Raw genomic sequence first — 15,362 nt, forward strand, 5'->3', positions numbered from 1 at the left:
ACTGTAAACTTCGTCTTTCGCCGGTATATCCCTCGCCCCTTCAGTCAGAAGAATCGCCAAAAGAAAGAGAAGGAGAACGGATGTTGCCTTGGCCATTTTCCTCTCCATACTGGACTTTTGCTTCTGTCTCTCACTCTTTTGCTTGGCGAGTCTACTTCCATTCCACCCTCGTTTTATAGTGCGATTCTGATGGTTTAGTAGCTTGACTTGGGGGGATTGTAATTACTGCATCATGCAATGGGGAGCTTGGTTCTTTTAGAAACCTTAAAATAACCAACCACCCATTGGCCATGGCAGGTGATGGTGGTGCTTAACGCTGCAGACCCCATCATTTGCTATCAATGTTTTACGTCTTAGGTTGTTCGGATCGTCGTAGATGAAAATTTTAAGCAGCTTCATTGGCGGCTATGGCCCCCCCAAAAGATTATATTGGTGTAAATAGGATTTGCTTTGGGAGTAAAGCCTTACCATTTCCATGGAGCTTTCTGATGGCTAAAATTCGTATAGTAGTTACTTTTGGAAGTGAAGATAAAAGTGGTTGGATATCTACCTCATCTCCCAGTGAGGAGCTAGCGGTGCCTTCAATTCATGGAAGAAATTGATGCTTTTTCTCATTTCATATGGAAGATTGGCTTGTTTAACACACGAAAAAAAATTATTTTTCAATCAAGTCGACTGGTAGAAATCAGAACTATAGGTAGATTCCTTGACGAAAATTTTTGTTTTTGTCATCAATTTAAAATAAATTAAACAAAAATTAAGATGAAAAACCTGAATGAAAACAATTTTATGATAAATCATGTTGAAATAAAGTTATTGATACTGTACATGTATCGGCCTGTACATATAAGTAATGAGAAAAATTGATAGAATATTTAAATTTATGTATGGTTTTATTTTTTGTATTGATTAGCATAAGATTTTATCTATTATTTTTTTAAAAAAATTATTTATTTTATTCTTTTAATCCATCCCTAACCTTTCATGATCATTGTTATTTTTTCGTAAATTCATTCAAAAATAATACATGTTAATTAAGTTCATTAAGTTATTGAACAATAATTTATTATATTTTATATTTTTAAAATCTATTTTGTGTATACATAATGAAAATGTATTTGTATGTATATATATATATATTTTATGGCTAAAATATTAGATAATACCACTAAAATAATATATATATATATATATATATTTATATATCAATCGATTCAACACTGGCTACTTCGACTGGCTGAAATATATAATAGTTCAAAAAATTGAAATGGGCCGACTCTTGTAAAAATAGACCGAGCTTTATACAGGCTGAGTCGAACCTCATAGCCCCTAAGAGAATTTCAAATGCCTGCTAAACCTAATAGGCCATCAGTTCTTGATGGGCCGAATTATCTTATCAAAAATTCAGAATACATGAAAAAGGCACATCTTTAATCTTCCACTTCCAAGGGAAAGAAAAAGGGGTGAAAAACGTGGAGTAACTGAATAAGCCCTTCAAAACTCCTTCACTCCGTCGAAAAGAGAAGAGCCCTATGGCTGCAGACAGCAACAAGAGGAAGAGGCCGAACATTTTGGTAACGGGCACCCCTGGAACGGGTAAAACGACGACGTCTTCTGCTCTGGTGGAAGCCACCCAGCTCCACCATATCAATATTGGGGATTTGGTCAGGGAGAAAAACTTGCACGACGGATGGGACGACGACCTCCAGTGCCACGTCATCAACGAAGATCTCGTAATTCCACTATTTTCCTTACGCTCTAACCGTTTAATTTCTTGATTTATTGTTGTTGTTGTTCAACAATGAATTAGTTCATTAAGTAGTATGAATTTGATTTTAATGTGTCGAATTCTGAAGGTCTGTGATGAGCTTGAGGATATGATGGAAGAAGGGGGAAACATAGTGGATTATCACGGTTGTGATTTCTTTCCTGAGCGATGGTTTGATCTTGTGGTGGTGCTTCAAACGGACAACACTGTGTTGTATGATCGGTTGAGTAAGAGGTGCCAATGTTCTGTCCATATGATTAGAGTTTCCAGTTAATTTACTTGAGTTTTTTTTTTTTTTTTTTGGTCTCAAAAACTCTTTTTCTGGCCAGAGGTTATGAGGGTTCCAAGCTTTCAAACAATATAGAGAGTGAAATCTTTCAAGTTCTGCTGGAGGAGGCAAAAGAAAGTTACCCAGAGGATATTGTTATAGCTTTAAAGAGTGATAATATTGAGGATATCACTAAAAATGTTGCGACTATTACAGATTGGATCCGGAGTTGGCCCCTAAGATCTTGATCGAATACAGTTTTCGTAATTTGCCCTGCCAATGCCTGCTGCTTCACCTTATGAAAGAAGCTGCAATGAGGGCTTTAGTCAAGTATGTCTTTGTTTAAGTTTTAGCTCTAATATGAAATCAGTTAATTTTCGTAGTTTTGTTATTTTCATGGATTAGTCTCAGGGTTCAGACCGTGCGGGATCTTAATTTTTAATTGAGTGTTTTTTATTTTATTAATGGTGTGTAATTGATAGTTCAAGGATGTATTGTGATCAGTTAATAGACACCGTTTTCTACTGGTAAAAAGAAATTATAACTATAAGCCATTAGGTTGTGGATGCCTGCCACATGCATTATTTTCTGGAGCATTATATACCTTCATTTCGGTCTGTAATATGAATATGTGAGATTAGAACTACCAGATGTCGATGGCAGAAGGATATTTGCCATCCCTGTTTCCATGGTTGTTCTATTGCACAGAAAGTAAGGTGTAGAATAGAAGAGCTCCAGCTTATTAACTACGAATAGAGCTAACCTTTCTCAAATTGATCTACCAGAAATGGAGAACCATCAGTAATGTCAAGCCTGTAATGCACAATGTTTACCGCATAACCCATTCCATTTGTCATGATTCATGAGGCAATAACTGCTGGGGTAATGCAAAATTTAAGTAGATTTCTATACTTTAAAAGTTGTTCTGAAAGCTACTTGCCAGAAATTGTCTAATGCAATTGTATTAACAATGTGGCTACTTGGATCACTGATCAGAACTACAACTTCGTGGCTGAATCTTTTCTTATTCATCTTGAATCAGTCTGCACCGTGTTACAACAAATAAGTTGCATTATATGCAAATAATTAGGGCATTTAACAGAGAAAGTGTAAACAGCTATATATTTGTTGTTGGCCTCATTTGGTATCATGCACATCAACAATCATTAAAACATCCATCTTGGGGATGAATGAACAGTGCTTTGGTGTGGTTTGCTTGGTGGCTGCTCTGAGTTGTTACGTTTCTTCATGATTGAGGAAACTGTAGGGCTAAAGTAGTCGTTACTCCTTTGAGAAGTTGCCCCTTGTGAGTAAGTCTTCTTTCCATGGATAAAGCTCCTCTGCTTTTCCAGCAATGCCCTGCGAGCCACTGAATTTCTTTGAACAGCTGCCCATCTAGTGTAACCCACACAACTCTGGCTCCTTCCCACTTGCTGAAACTTCCCCTCTCTGGGACTTGTGTAGTTTCGGCTCTCGGCAGTCTCAGCAGAGTACATGGTCTCCCCCTCACTGCTATATCCATTATGCATCTCCGAAAGTTCTACAGGAGATGAACTAGACTGGACCTCACTCTGGGTCCCATTTACAGACCCTGTTGAGGCAACATCAGCATTCTCACTGGGACTTGTCTGTACTCTATTCCTGATTTGATCTTCTTCTCTCAGTTGGCTTTCTGGAGGAAGTTCCATCAAACAATTCTCATCTGAGTTCAGAAGTTGCTGTTTGGCAGGCCGCAAAAGTACAGCAGTTTTTGCAATCCTGGGAGGAAAATTTATATCCAAAAGCTGGATTTGGCTAGTCTCTTTCTTCCTAAGAGGGACTGCAGTCAACTTTGATGATTCATATATTTCAGGAGTTGGGATTCCTTGCGCATGTGCAGCATGTGGATCAGAACATCGCATTTCTTCTTCAATGGTGTTCACTGCAGCAGAAGAGCTTGGTCCTGACTGATCCCTAGTTTTCATGATTATATTCGACGAGGATGGAGTTATGTCATTATCAGTTTCTGTTGACTTAAAAACCTGGCGCATTGTGAAGGATGCAGATGAATGCTCACTCTTCTGGCCTGAGGACATCAACCTAATAATTGGTAGCTTGGGTTTGGTAACTTCATCAAGACTACCTTCCCAATGCTGGTTTAACCAATCACAAATGATGGGAATGGGAATACCAAATTGCATAGGAGTATCTTTCTTCCATGATGATGAGGATGAAGAAGTCGAGGACGACTTGGTATTAGGAGATGTAGCTAGCTTCATAGGATCACAGATCATAAATGCAAGGTTCCCCTGTGCATCAAATCCAGCTGAGCCCGGGTTCCAAATTATTCCATCGGTTGACAGTTTTATGAGATTGTCAGTAGCAATCACCACCTTTCCTTCACCTACTGTCAGTTCTTGTTTCTCTGTGTAACCTAGAAGGTAAACAGCACTTCCTAGATCTAGATTTGGTTTAGAACATGTCTTCAAGAAATGAGGTTGCTGCCCCTGGATATTTGATTCTCCATCCATGACATCTAAGCCCACTATTGTTAGATCTAAAACAGAGCTGGTAATGAAAAACCTGCAACCAGATTAAAGACAGGAATATAGTTTGAAGTATGCTAAATAAAAGAAGATTTAGAAAGAAATATTTCAGGAGTTCTGCCACCTTTTTTCCTTTGCCCATGCATAACATCAGTAAATTACCAGAGGAATTTTAATCATGAAACTATTAAACCAAAAAAAAAAAAAAAAAAGAGAGGCAGGAGTGGAGGAGACACTCCATGGTGGAGCAAAACTCTAATGAAGCCCCTAAATGGGCCAGCCTAGAGAACAATTAGAACATTATCAACTAACTAGAGCAAGCATTGGACTATCTTTCAACTTTTCATCAAATATCAAGAGTTTCCACGGGCTCTACGAGTGAACTAATGAGGGCATTTCCTATAGCCACTACTACCAGATGGCTTCCAATTGGAAAGAACTTGCCTTCAGTAAGGGAACATGGAATTCAATGTTAAGACATCATATGAAAAGGAAATACAAAATGTCAGGGTGCATCCATGGTTAGGTTGAGGGGTAGAATGAGAACTTCTCACTTCAATCCATACAAAAGGGTCAAAACTTAAAAGAAGAGAAAAGGTAACTATCTAGAAGAAATCCAAATTATCATATAAGTTTCCAAAAAAGTACCATTAGCATAAGTGCCAAAAACAACTATGTATAGTCTAAGGATAAAAATAATAATTCTATAATCAAGAAACAGAAATTATCAATAATACACCCAATCTGAATATCTCTCTATCAAGTCAATCATAGTATCAATGAAGTACATAGAAACCCTTGGAGGAGTTCGGGGGGAAAGGAAAAAGAAAACCCAGCAGGAAATAACTAAATCAACAGCAGAACCTATGATGAATTGTAGCCCAATAAATATTCTAATTTAACGGGACTTTTAATATAACAAAAATACAAACGTTATCTATTTTTTCAGTTTTACGCAACCTAATTTTAAGCCCGCAAGAGGGCATAGTTTACGAATTTGCAAAACAGAAGAGCATATTCATTTTCAGATGGATGATAACTAATGCAAGGTGACTTGCGAAGTATTGTGCACATAGAAGCTGTTGAAGACTTGAAGTGTCTTGTTAGATTCTTTGCTCCTTTGCAAGATGATCATTTTATCCTCAGGTGTTAAAAGTCGAGAGAATAGTCCACAGACCATAATCAATAACTTCCAAAATTTTTAGCTAAGATTGATAAATTATGAACATTGCTGTTGCACTGAGACAATGAAAATACTAATTAACAGTATATTACTGACCACAGCATTAAGAATCACGGGTGACTATACACACACACACACACACACATACATACATACATATATGTATATATATAATTCGTCTGTTGAGAAAATATGTTATCACTAAACGCTTGTAATACACATGAGTTAGGAAAACACTTTTTTATACATTAAGTTATCTAACATAACTGTGAACACATCAAAGTATAACTTCATTGAAGAAATCCAAATGATACTCAACTTATCGCGTCCTCACGCTGCAAACCGAATAAGAAGCCTTGGATGCATATCTTTTTGTTAAGGTAAAGTATTATGGGCCTCTAATGATCTAAACTAATTTAACTTCTAGGTGAAATGCAGCACAAATTGCAGTTAGCTAGACATTCATAGTAAAGTTATGACAGTGAAATGTCAACAAAAAAAAGGTCGAAATCTTAACAAAGATCAATGAAGAATCTTCTTTTATTAATGAAGACTTTACAACTATAAGTTCGACATGTAATGAAATACAAGCACAAAAGGTAAAGCTAAACTGATTGGCTCAATCAAATCACAAAGTTGAGAATTCTAATAAGCAAAAAAAAAAATTCTACAACCATCAATCTTGGACCCATATTTCTTTAATCAACCAATAATAATTCGAAAAGCGTTTTCATAATAGTAATTCATACCCACATCAAGTAAATGAGACATTAAAAATTCCTCTTTTTCCCATCAGTTAAACGAAAAGTACAAAACCCAGAAAAATAAAAACAAAAATAACCTGTGAGGAACGAGAGTGGCAGCCACGCCGTTTTGGAGCCGGATCTCGGAGCTTTCAGCAGCAGCTACAGAAGGGAGGTTAACGTGAGTAGTCAAGAGAAGATTCCGGTGAATGAGGAATCCGGAAACTGAGATTCCAACGACGGAGGCTCCGGTGATTCTCGCCATTGCCGGAGCTTTACTTGAGGAAATGGCGCCCTTCATTCTTTCTGCCTTGCTTACTCCTTTGCAAAAACACCATGATTCTCTTAAACCACCCATTTTTTTTCTTTTAAATTTTCAACAATTTAACGAGTCCAGAAATTTGGGTTTTTATGTTTTTGGTTTTTGTCAAAGGGCTGGATCTGGAGAGAGTGACATTTTGAGGTATCTGAGTAGAAAAGTAATGCAATATAAAGTGTTTGACACTTTGCTTCACTGAGAGAAAAAGGAGAGAAGGAGGAAGAAAGAGCAAGGGAGGGGACGAGATGGTCGTGAAATGAGTAAAGTGAAAGGGGATTTGCGTTGTGTTTTCAAGCTGGAGTCTTTGGACAAAAATAAAAAAAGTTTGTCTGCGATAAAAATACTGTGACAGAGCCAGAATCCTGAATGATTGATTGTGTTTTGTAATTTACATCAAACTCAATTTGAACCATACACGTGTTATAAAGATGGCAAGTCTCCCTTCACACACTCTACGTAGAAATCGCACTTTGTTTCAATATAGACGCTATTGGGAGTTTGGAGATATTTAAAAAAAATGTAAGAATGATCAATTTTAATCACAAATTCAATATTAAATAAGATATAATAATTTAAATTTTAATTCAATTTATTTATATAATTATTTTTAAAAATACTATTTAATTTGTATAAAATTTAAATCTTAATATTTATAATTTTTTAATTGTTCTTAAACTATAAATTTTTTTATATAACAAAAATAAAATATCAAATGTTGATTAAAAATCACTATTAATGTAAATTTATTTTTAATCATACAATACTTAACACATTAGATCTGGACCTAATGTATAAATTTTTGAACCCACCAAATTAATGAAGTTGGAATCGAATTCATTTATGAGTTTGGTTTTGAGATCAATATTAAAAGTTTGGGAATGATTTTGAATTCAAAAATGAAATTAAAAGTAAGTGAAATGTTATTCCATGAATGTTTAGTACATAACAACATTCCATTGAATGTTATTCTATAAGTTTTAATTGATGGTGGGTTTCTCTCAACCTTTTTTCTTTTTTTTTTTTGTAATTTATAGTATTAAAGAGTTTAATATAGTATGTTCAACTACTATTATATTTTAGGTGAATTATATAAATATACTTATAATTGAAGACCGAATAAATTTATTCACTGAAATTAATAATTATTTTTAATTATTTTATGTATTAATTATGTTATTTGAATTTTAATATTGATAATTAATAAACACGTAACTCTTATATGATCATCTTTTTCTTTGTTTTTTTTTTTTGTTTATTTCTTTATTTTTATGTATTGAAAAGTTAGAAGAAAAATTATTTTTTATTTGAAAGTTATCAATTTAAAATCCCTGATTTTTAATTCAAGTTTTTCTTAGATTTCTAAAAAAACATAAATACTAAACCAAAAGTCTAAAGAAAATCCAAGAAATCCCATTAGGTTAAAACATTCAAATCCATCCCCAAAGAAAAATCAAAATCCAATCTCAATATAAAATCAAACCTAATACACATTATGGCTAATTATTTATATTAATAAGATTAAAATTAAAATTACGAAATGAATATGAAGAAAAAGAGATGTTGAGCTTGGAGTGAAATTGGATGTCTGATTCGGTGGCCAGTTTATGACTGATATATTCAAAAACAGTTGAATTCATTCATTAAATAGGGATGTTTTCCAATGAAGAGGTTGATATTTTAAAAGACCGTATTAATGAACAATTAAAATATTTGACCTTCAAAAAATATATAATTTTTTTTCTAAGAAAGGATGACAAGTACCAACTGTTATTGTTAGTTGCCTGAAGTGAAAATCTTCATGTAATCAGTGAGTTCGCACATGAAAGAACACGTGTAGAGTGAAGTGATTTTCGGTCTTTTTTGTTTTTTTTTTTTTTGCCTTTTCTGCTTCGCTTGAGTAAGCTGCGAGTGTGGAGAAAACATGTGACACGTAATAATTGAGTGGAAATGTAAGGGTTTATAGAATAGCTGGACCGAAGAACAAATATTTTTGAATATCCATATAAATTATTTATAATAAACCCTTAAACCAACATTTTTTTTGTCTTATTATATATGGAAATTTATTTTTTTTAATACAAAAGAGACCGATGAAAAATTATAAATATTAAAATTTAAATCATAAATTTATTAAATATTATTTCTTACAAATAACAGCATAAACTAATTTAAATCGAGGAGATTATCACATTTCAATGAGCCAATGCCAAGTAACGCGAAAATGGGCCTTAAGAAACTTAAAATTCGGTAATGATATTTGACTCTTCAATTCCGCCTAATGGCAATAACGTTGTTCAAATTTGTCAAAACTCAGTTGTGACTTGATTAAAGTTTTAGGATTACGAAGAGAATAGAGGAAAATTGAAAAGACTAAGGAAAGAACAGAGAAGAATTGAGGAGACTAAAAAAAGAATAAAGAGGGATTCAAAAAAGAACTATCATCATCTTCTGCCATAGTCTTGCTCATGCTACTATTGCTCTTTTCCATCAAGTTCATCACAAAACTTTGGACTTAAAAACAACAAACTTCCAGCCGTAATGACACTGAAATGGCTAAAATCAATCATGGGTTTGAGCATGGAAGGGCGAAAAACCAAAACCCTAGATGAAAATAAGAAACCATAAAATCGAAAATGAGGAAGGATGTCTGATTTTCATCAGTAGTTCCAATGTTTGATAGCCCGAGATTCGACACTGGATAGCTCCACCTGCGACTAATGGTACGACACTCCAAGTAATCAAGTTCTTAATTTGTCAAGAACACTTTAAGATCTCACCTCCAAAATGAAGACCTAAAATCTCAATCTCCTGCCAGACCATCCCACCGTCATAAGTAAACCCCAACAAACAATTTCTTTGTAGATATAGGTTATTGCGTCACCCTTTTGCAATGTGTTGAATGTTGCTATTACTAGAGCTTGGTAGTTACAACTCACTGGATCATACCAAACAGAGCTCAACCAATCCAGTGGCATATAAAGCACTTTTTTTTTTGGTCCATTCGGTAAGGAATAGGGGATGAGGATGGTGGGGTTCAACTCTCACCTTACATGTCTTTCTAAGCCTTCCTAGCCATTAGGCCAAGAAGCTCAAGACACATAAAGCTCTTTGAGATCATGAAACTCACTTTAAAGCATAAACATGAGATCATAGGTGTCTGACTCTTGAAATAAGATAACTGTAAAGCATAAACATGCCATTTTGCACCTTCACAGCAGAAAGATCGAAAGATAAACTTTGTGCAAGACACCATCAACATGTTTGATGAAATGGAAAAAAATTACCTCCTTAGAGCACTGAAGCTTTGTTCCACACTTGATAAACACCAAAAAATAGCTAGTAGCCAATTTGTGAGAGCTGAAAAAATGGCAATTCATTTCTTTTACCAAAATATTCCCCAATATATTGTTAGACAAAAGCACTACAATTCCTCTATGAAAGTTATCTAAACTTTGAAGTTAGTTTCCCAATCTGTAATTTTTCTCTCAGGTCCAAAACAGAGATCCATTGGTAAAGCTCGAAGCAATTTGCTCCAACTTGGGTCTAAGAACAAGAAGAGATATTAAGAAGCAACAATCACTCAGAACCAACATCAACCCCCCTTTGCTTCAGAAAGTCCTTGGCCTCACCAATGTCCTATAAATATACTACATATTAGGGAACCGCCAAAAACAAATAACACCAAGAAATTAAAATAATTATCATCAACTTATTACAAACAGGGCAAATACAATTTGAGATTGCTTTTAGCAGATAAGAAGATTATTCAAGTCCCAACCAAAGGACATATTACCAGCCTGCTCAAAAGCATAGAGGAAAAACAAAACGAGAGGAAAAGAAAAAGGTAAGACATTCATCACTAGTTACCCATATATAATTTAAACACTTATGAAAATAAAAATTTTAAGATGTGCAGGAATGTGCAGGAAAAAAGAAAGAAAATGAAATACCTGCTGCAGCAGCAATGCTTCTTGAGGGCAAGTCGGGAATCGCATTAGACCAACTCCCACCATTAATAAACCATAGCATCCGAGTGACACAATAAAATAGATAGGTAGCTGAAAGATTTTATAGAGCAAAATAAGCAGTAATGAATTAGAACAAGTAGATATATATAGATCATGAACATCAAGGCAAAAAAAGAAACTCACCAACCAAGTATGGCTTTGTGGTATTATAGATGCCTGCAAGAGGCCAATCCAAAGCGCAGAGATGACCACCAGCAGAGAGAAAATCTTCAAAACATGCTTCATCGGATTGGCAATGATAATTAGCTCAGATGTCCTGATTTTATTTCAAACCACTTAAAACTTTAAACAGATAAAGACAAATGGCGTGTAGGTGAAAAACAAAATGCATATAACCAAGTGATTTATCAAAGGCTCAAGTATTTATAACCACCTAAGGCACAAAGAGCACGTCTATACATGAGCATGTGGAACTTGTATGTGATATTTATAAAGTGGAAAAACATACTAAAATTTATAAGTATGAAAAACACATAGCAATGAGAAGTAAACTGCAAAATAAATTAGAATAATCACCAAGAAAGAAGTTCTTGAGATAAACAGAAACAACAATCAGTTTCCTACTCTTACTATCAGTTGGAAAAAAGGGAAAAACGCATGTATAATAAGAACAGACGCACCAACAAATATGCTTAAAAAACAAACAAAGAAGGCCTTAATGAAATCTTTAATATCTAGTCCGTTCTAATCTAACTGCAAAATCAGTAGAAACAGAGTTTTGAGTGTCCCTTTGTACAATTATTAGGTCCATCCTTTATAGCTAAAAATGCTGTTTGACATGGTGATTCCAAACAATGTGGAAAACTAAGAATTCAAACATATATAGAAAAACAAATTAAGTTCTTATTGCCATCAGAAGGGATAGAGCAGAAATGATATTTCATAATTGTTCCATAGAATGGAACTCAAAGCCCTTGCGCAAAACATCCCGAACATCAGCTGGCAAACTCTCGTAAAGGGATCAGCCATTTCTCAAATCTATGGTAAGCGAACTAAAACCCATTTAAACACAACAAAAGAAAAGCAACCCAGAGGAATCAAAAGTATAAACTGCCATCAGAATGAATATCTAATAAAAATCTTTTTTTTTTCAAAGTCCCATGCTGCTTTTGCATCACAGGAACTCAAAGCCCTTGCGCAAATTTCCCAAACATCACTTGGCAGTTTCAGTTTCAGTTTAAGATTTGTTTTTTTTTTTTTCTTCCCAAGTAAATAAACAATCAGATCGAAGAACGAGTAAATCGACTGCTAAAAGAGCATACCTGCAAATAAAAAAAGAAGATAGAGGAGAGTCAGGGGTACAGCAGCCGAAAAAAGGAAGAAGAAAAGCGAACAGAAAACCAGCAGAGGCAGAGAGAAGGTCTGTTTGACTAGTTAACCTTTTGATATGCACGGCCACGGAACTGGGTCATTTGGCCTTTAATTCTAACTAATGCAAAAAAAAAAGATTTTGAGGACGGTTAGATCTGAGTGTGAAGCGTGAGCTATGGTTTTGGTTTTCGTATCCTTTCGATGCGGCGGGGGTGAGAGAGGTGGGCTGACACCTATGGTAAGAAGAAAGAAAACAAAGCTGGGCTTTTAAGTCAGAGAAAAGAGCACCAGAGCGAATGTGGTTGAGTTTGGGCCTTTAAACTGTTTTCATAATTCCCCTGATGAATTTTAGAAAATAAATTATTATTAGAAGCTATAAAATCTGAAAATTTAACTCAACCAAACAGAAGGTCTTCTTTGTAACCGAAAATCAGGTTCTGAAAAAATAAAAATTCATTCGAAATTATAATATTTAATTTAATGTATTATTTAAATTAAAATTATATCTATTAAATTTAAAATTAATTTTTGTAAACATTTAAAAAAATAAATTAAATCGAATTATATATTTTTATTAATTTTTATATATATTTTAAATTTTTATAAAATAAAATAATTATTATATATATAAAATTTTATTTAAATATATTTAAAATTTTATTAAAATAATATATAAAAAAATAAAAATTTAAACTTTAAAAATGAATAAACCAAATCAAATTAAGAAAATTTAATTCCAATTGAGTCAATTTTACAAAAATAAATCAATTCTATGCATTATTAAAAATACGGTAAACTTAAAAAAAATACCTTGTGATTAAAGCTAAAAGAAAAATGTCTTCTGAGATTTAAGATGTGACACTTAACGACCTTATGCAAGTATTTCGTTATCACCTACTGAACGTCGTTAGAAGTAAAATGACTAAATTGTCATGTGTATAACACAAGCCATAAACAAGAAATAAAAGCAATTGAATAGTTAACAAAAAATTAGAAAAACTTTCTTCATCAATCTGATCTTCATAGAAAAAAATTTTCATTCAACAATCAATACTCAAAATCAGTCGATTATTAGTAGAGAAAAGTGTTTGAGCTGGTGATTGGGATCAAGATTTAGGTTTGGAGGTGAAATTGATTTTAGGTTTGGAAGAAATGAAATTTGGGCACAGTTTAGAGGTGTTGTGTTGGATTCAACAACCAAATAAGGTATATACAATTTTCCCTTTAATTTCGATGCAATTGGTTAGGTTAATGTTAAGGTTAGCAAATTTTATTCAAAACATTTGGGGATTTTTCATACTAAACTTCATATTAGAATCAATTAAAGGTTTTTGAAAATTTGAAATGTTATTAACTTCATATTAGAATCAATATGTTATACTTAACTTCATATCAAAATAAATCATAATTTCACTAAAAAATCAAAATTTTATTTTGCTACAGATTTGGAATGCCAACAAAACTATTAAGTTTTATCATAGTGGGTTGTCTATGCATATTCCTAACAAAGTTTGCGTAAGAGGTGATGTAGCATGGGTGGATGATTATCCTTTAGATAGGTTGTCATTTTTTCAGTTGCAAGATTGGGTTATTAAATTGGGGTATAAGAGTACTAGTGACATATTTTATTGTATTCCTACGCTATCACTTGATGAAGGGTTGAAATGTATTCATTTAGATATACATGTTGAACATATGGTTTTGTGTCATCAAAAGAAAAAAATCATTCTAATATATGTTGTAATAGGTAATACTCATCTTTCTATTATATATCCATGTACACCATCTGGGAATGAAAAAGAGGTACAAACAGGGAGGTCTATTCATGAAAACAATGGTGGAAATGATATAGGTAATTTGATGGAAAACGTTGGTGCTAATAAAGTTGATGTTGGTATGTAATGAGGCAAAAAATAATGATGCAAATGAGGTTGATGATGGTACTGCTTAGCAAAAGATAGTTGTATAAATGAGATTGAAAATAATGCCCGAAATATTAGTGAAAATACTAAAAATAATGAAGAGAAAGATGGTGAAAACAGTGATGATGATGATAATGACTATCATGCAAGCAGTGAATATAATAGTGATGGATATTTTAGTAGTGATTATAGATGCTTTGATGAGGAAATAAAGGCTAATGATGTATTTGAGGATAATGAAGTTAGTAGCCTTAAGAAAAACAAAAAGGCTTAGTATTACACAATTTATTCCAATGAGGCTAATTGAAAACATTATTTTAGAAGAAGATGTAATGATGGATGATAGTGATCTACATAATGTTTATGGATTTGATGAAGAAATAAACCATTACACAATGTTTAATGAAGAGTTGATATAAAAAATCAGCATTTAAATGTTCGATTAAAGTTTATTAATGGCATTGTTTATAGAAACACATTGAAAAAATATTATGTTCGTAAAGGTTATGACAATAAGTTTAGAAAAAATGATGAAGATAAAATTATTATTGTTTGTGTTAAGAACTGTGGATGGAGAATATTTGCATCTAAGTTGAGAGAGGATTGTACCTTTTAAATAAAGACTTTTCAACCAAAGTATAATTGCTCAAGGGAGTTTAAAATTCACCAAGTCACTACACCTTATTTGGTTGAGGAGTTTTTGATGATTTGAAAGATAATCTGAATTGGGAAACTACAAAGAAAGTGAAAAAGATTTTTAGAGAATTAAAGGTTAAAGTCAGTTTCTCTCAAGTATATAGAGCTAAGAGAAAAGCTAGAGAAATAATGGAAGAGGATAACAAGTTACAATATTCGAAATTGTTTGATTACTATGACATGATCTGATAAACTAATCCTAAAAGCTTTACAATTATGAAAATGGAAAGTTAATATTCTGATGCAACCACTGGTATTCCTAGATCTTTTATTCCCAGATTTGAAAAGATATTCAACATGTTCGATACATAAAAAAAAAATATTCATGGTTGGATGTAAAAAGTTTATAGGATTAGATAGTTGTTACTTAAAAGGTCATTTTGAAAGATAATTACCAAGTGCTATTGCTAGAGATAGGAATAACAACATTTTCCCTCTTTGTTATGCAATTGTTGAACAAGAAAATAAAGAAACTTGGTCTTAGTTTTTGAATTTGCTACATGAAGAACTTGAGAGTTTCATTGAACTAAGATTAGAGTTTATATCTAACCAATAAAAGGTATTAATTGTCATTGTATTTAGTTTTTTTATATAATGTT

At 33.2% G+C, this 15,362-nt stretch overlaps 3 protein-coding genes across 10 annotated transcripts; 1 reads left to right on the forward strand and 2 right to left on the reverse strand.

The window, feature by feature from the left end:
* Window positions 1–1,416: 1,416 nt before the first annotated feature.
* LOC111305436 (adenylate kinase isoenzyme 6 homolog) lies at window positions 1,417–2,574 on the forward strand. The gene is made up of 3 exons (XM_022902983.2): window positions 1,417–1,733; window positions 1,857–2,002; window positions 2,098–2,574. The coding sequence occupies exons 1-3, from the start codon at window positions 1,533–1,535 to the stop codon at window positions 2,282–2,284; spliced, it is 534 nt and encodes a 177-aa protein (XP_022758718.2). The 5' UTR covers window positions 1,417–1,532; the 3' UTR covers window positions 2,285–2,574.
* A 456-nt stretch (window positions 2,575–3,030) lies between these two features.
* On the reverse strand, window positions 3,031–7,156 carry LOC111305435 (uncharacterized). The gene is made up of 2 exons (XM_022902982.2): window positions 6,586–7,156; window positions 3,031–4,598 (listed from the first exon to the last, which is right to left on the reverse strand). The coding sequence occupies exons 1-2, from the start codon at window positions 6,843–6,845 to the stop codon at window positions 3,203–3,205; spliced, it is 1,656 nt and encodes a 551-aa protein (XP_022758717.2). The 5' UTR covers window positions 6,846–7,156; the 3' UTR covers window positions 3,031–3,202.
* A 2,071-nt stretch (window positions 7,157–9,227) lies between these two features.
* Window positions 9,228–12,417, reverse strand: LOC111305437 (dolichol-phosphate mannose synthase subunit 3). Of its 8 annotated transcripts, none has more exons than XR_016331515.1 (5): window positions 12,214–12,400; window positions 10,958–11,053; window positions 10,757–10,864; window positions 10,091–10,163; window positions 9,228–10,013 (listed from the first exon to the last, which is right to left on the reverse strand). XR_016331515.1 is itself a non-coding variant. In XM_089750775.1 (5 exons), the coding sequence occupies exons 3-5, from the start codon at window positions 10,833–10,835 to the stop codon at window positions 9,935–9,937; spliced, it is 231 nt and encodes a 76-aa protein (XP_089606901.1). In that variant the 5' UTR covers window positions 10,836–10,864; window positions 10,958–11,053; window positions 12,097–12,417; the 3' UTR covers window positions 9,228–9,934. The 8 variants fall into 8 exon arrangements, 7 of the variants coding, with proteins under 7 accessions (XP_089606901.1, XP_022758724.1, XP_022758721.1 ...); XM_089750775.1 differs by having other exon boundaries at window positions 12,097–12,417; XM_022902989.2 differs by having other exon boundaries at window positions 9,228–10,163.
* Between the last annotated feature and the right edge of the window lie 2,945 nt (window positions 12,418–15,362).

The sequence above is a fragment of the Durio zibethinus genome, chromosome 21, assembly GCF_047325235.1.
Source record: "Durio zibethinus cultivar Kanyao isolate XHJ-2024 chromosome 21, ASM4732523v1, whole genome shotgun sequence".
Classification (NCBI taxonomy): domain Eukaryota; kingdom Viridiplantae; phylum Streptophyta; class Magnoliopsida; order Malvales; family Malvaceae; genus Durio; species Durio zibethinus.

Excerpts from the sequence above, each read along its gene's own strand:
- LOC111305435 (XM_022902982.2), bottom strand. The coding sequence starts at position 6,845 with ATGGGTGGTTTAAGAGAATCATGGTGTTTTTGCAAAGGAGTAAGCAAG. Across the intron at positions 4,599-6,585 it reads GCCACTCTCGTTCCTCACAG|GTTTTTCATTACCAGCTCTG; the intron begins GTTATTTTTGTT and ends ATCTGGTTGCAG.
- LOC111305437 (XM_022902984.2), bottom strand. The coding sequence starts at position 12,246 with ATGACCCAGTTCCGTGGCCGTGCATATCAAAAG. Across the intron at positions 11,054-12,213 it reads GTGGCCGTGCATATCAAAAG|CATGTTTTGAAGATTTTCTC; the intron begins GTTAACTAGTCA and ends AATCCGATGAAG. Across the intron at positions 10,865-10,957 it reads CACAAAGCCATACTTGGTTG|CTACCTATCTATTTTATTGT; the intron begins GTGAGTTTCTTT and ends AAAATCTTTCAG.
- LOC111305436 (XM_022902983.2), top strand. The coding sequence starts at position 1,533 with ATGGCTGCAGACAGCAACAAGAGGAAGAGGCCGAACATTTTGGTAACG. Across the intron at positions 1,734-1,856 it reads ACGTCATCAACGAAGATCTC|GTCTGTGATGAGCTTGAGGA; the intron begins GTAATTCCACTA and ends CGAATTCTGAAG. Across the intron at positions 2,003-2,097 it reads TATGATCGGTTGAGTAAGAG|AGGTTATGAGGGTTCCAAGC; the intron begins GTGCCAATGTTC and ends TTTTCTGGCCAG.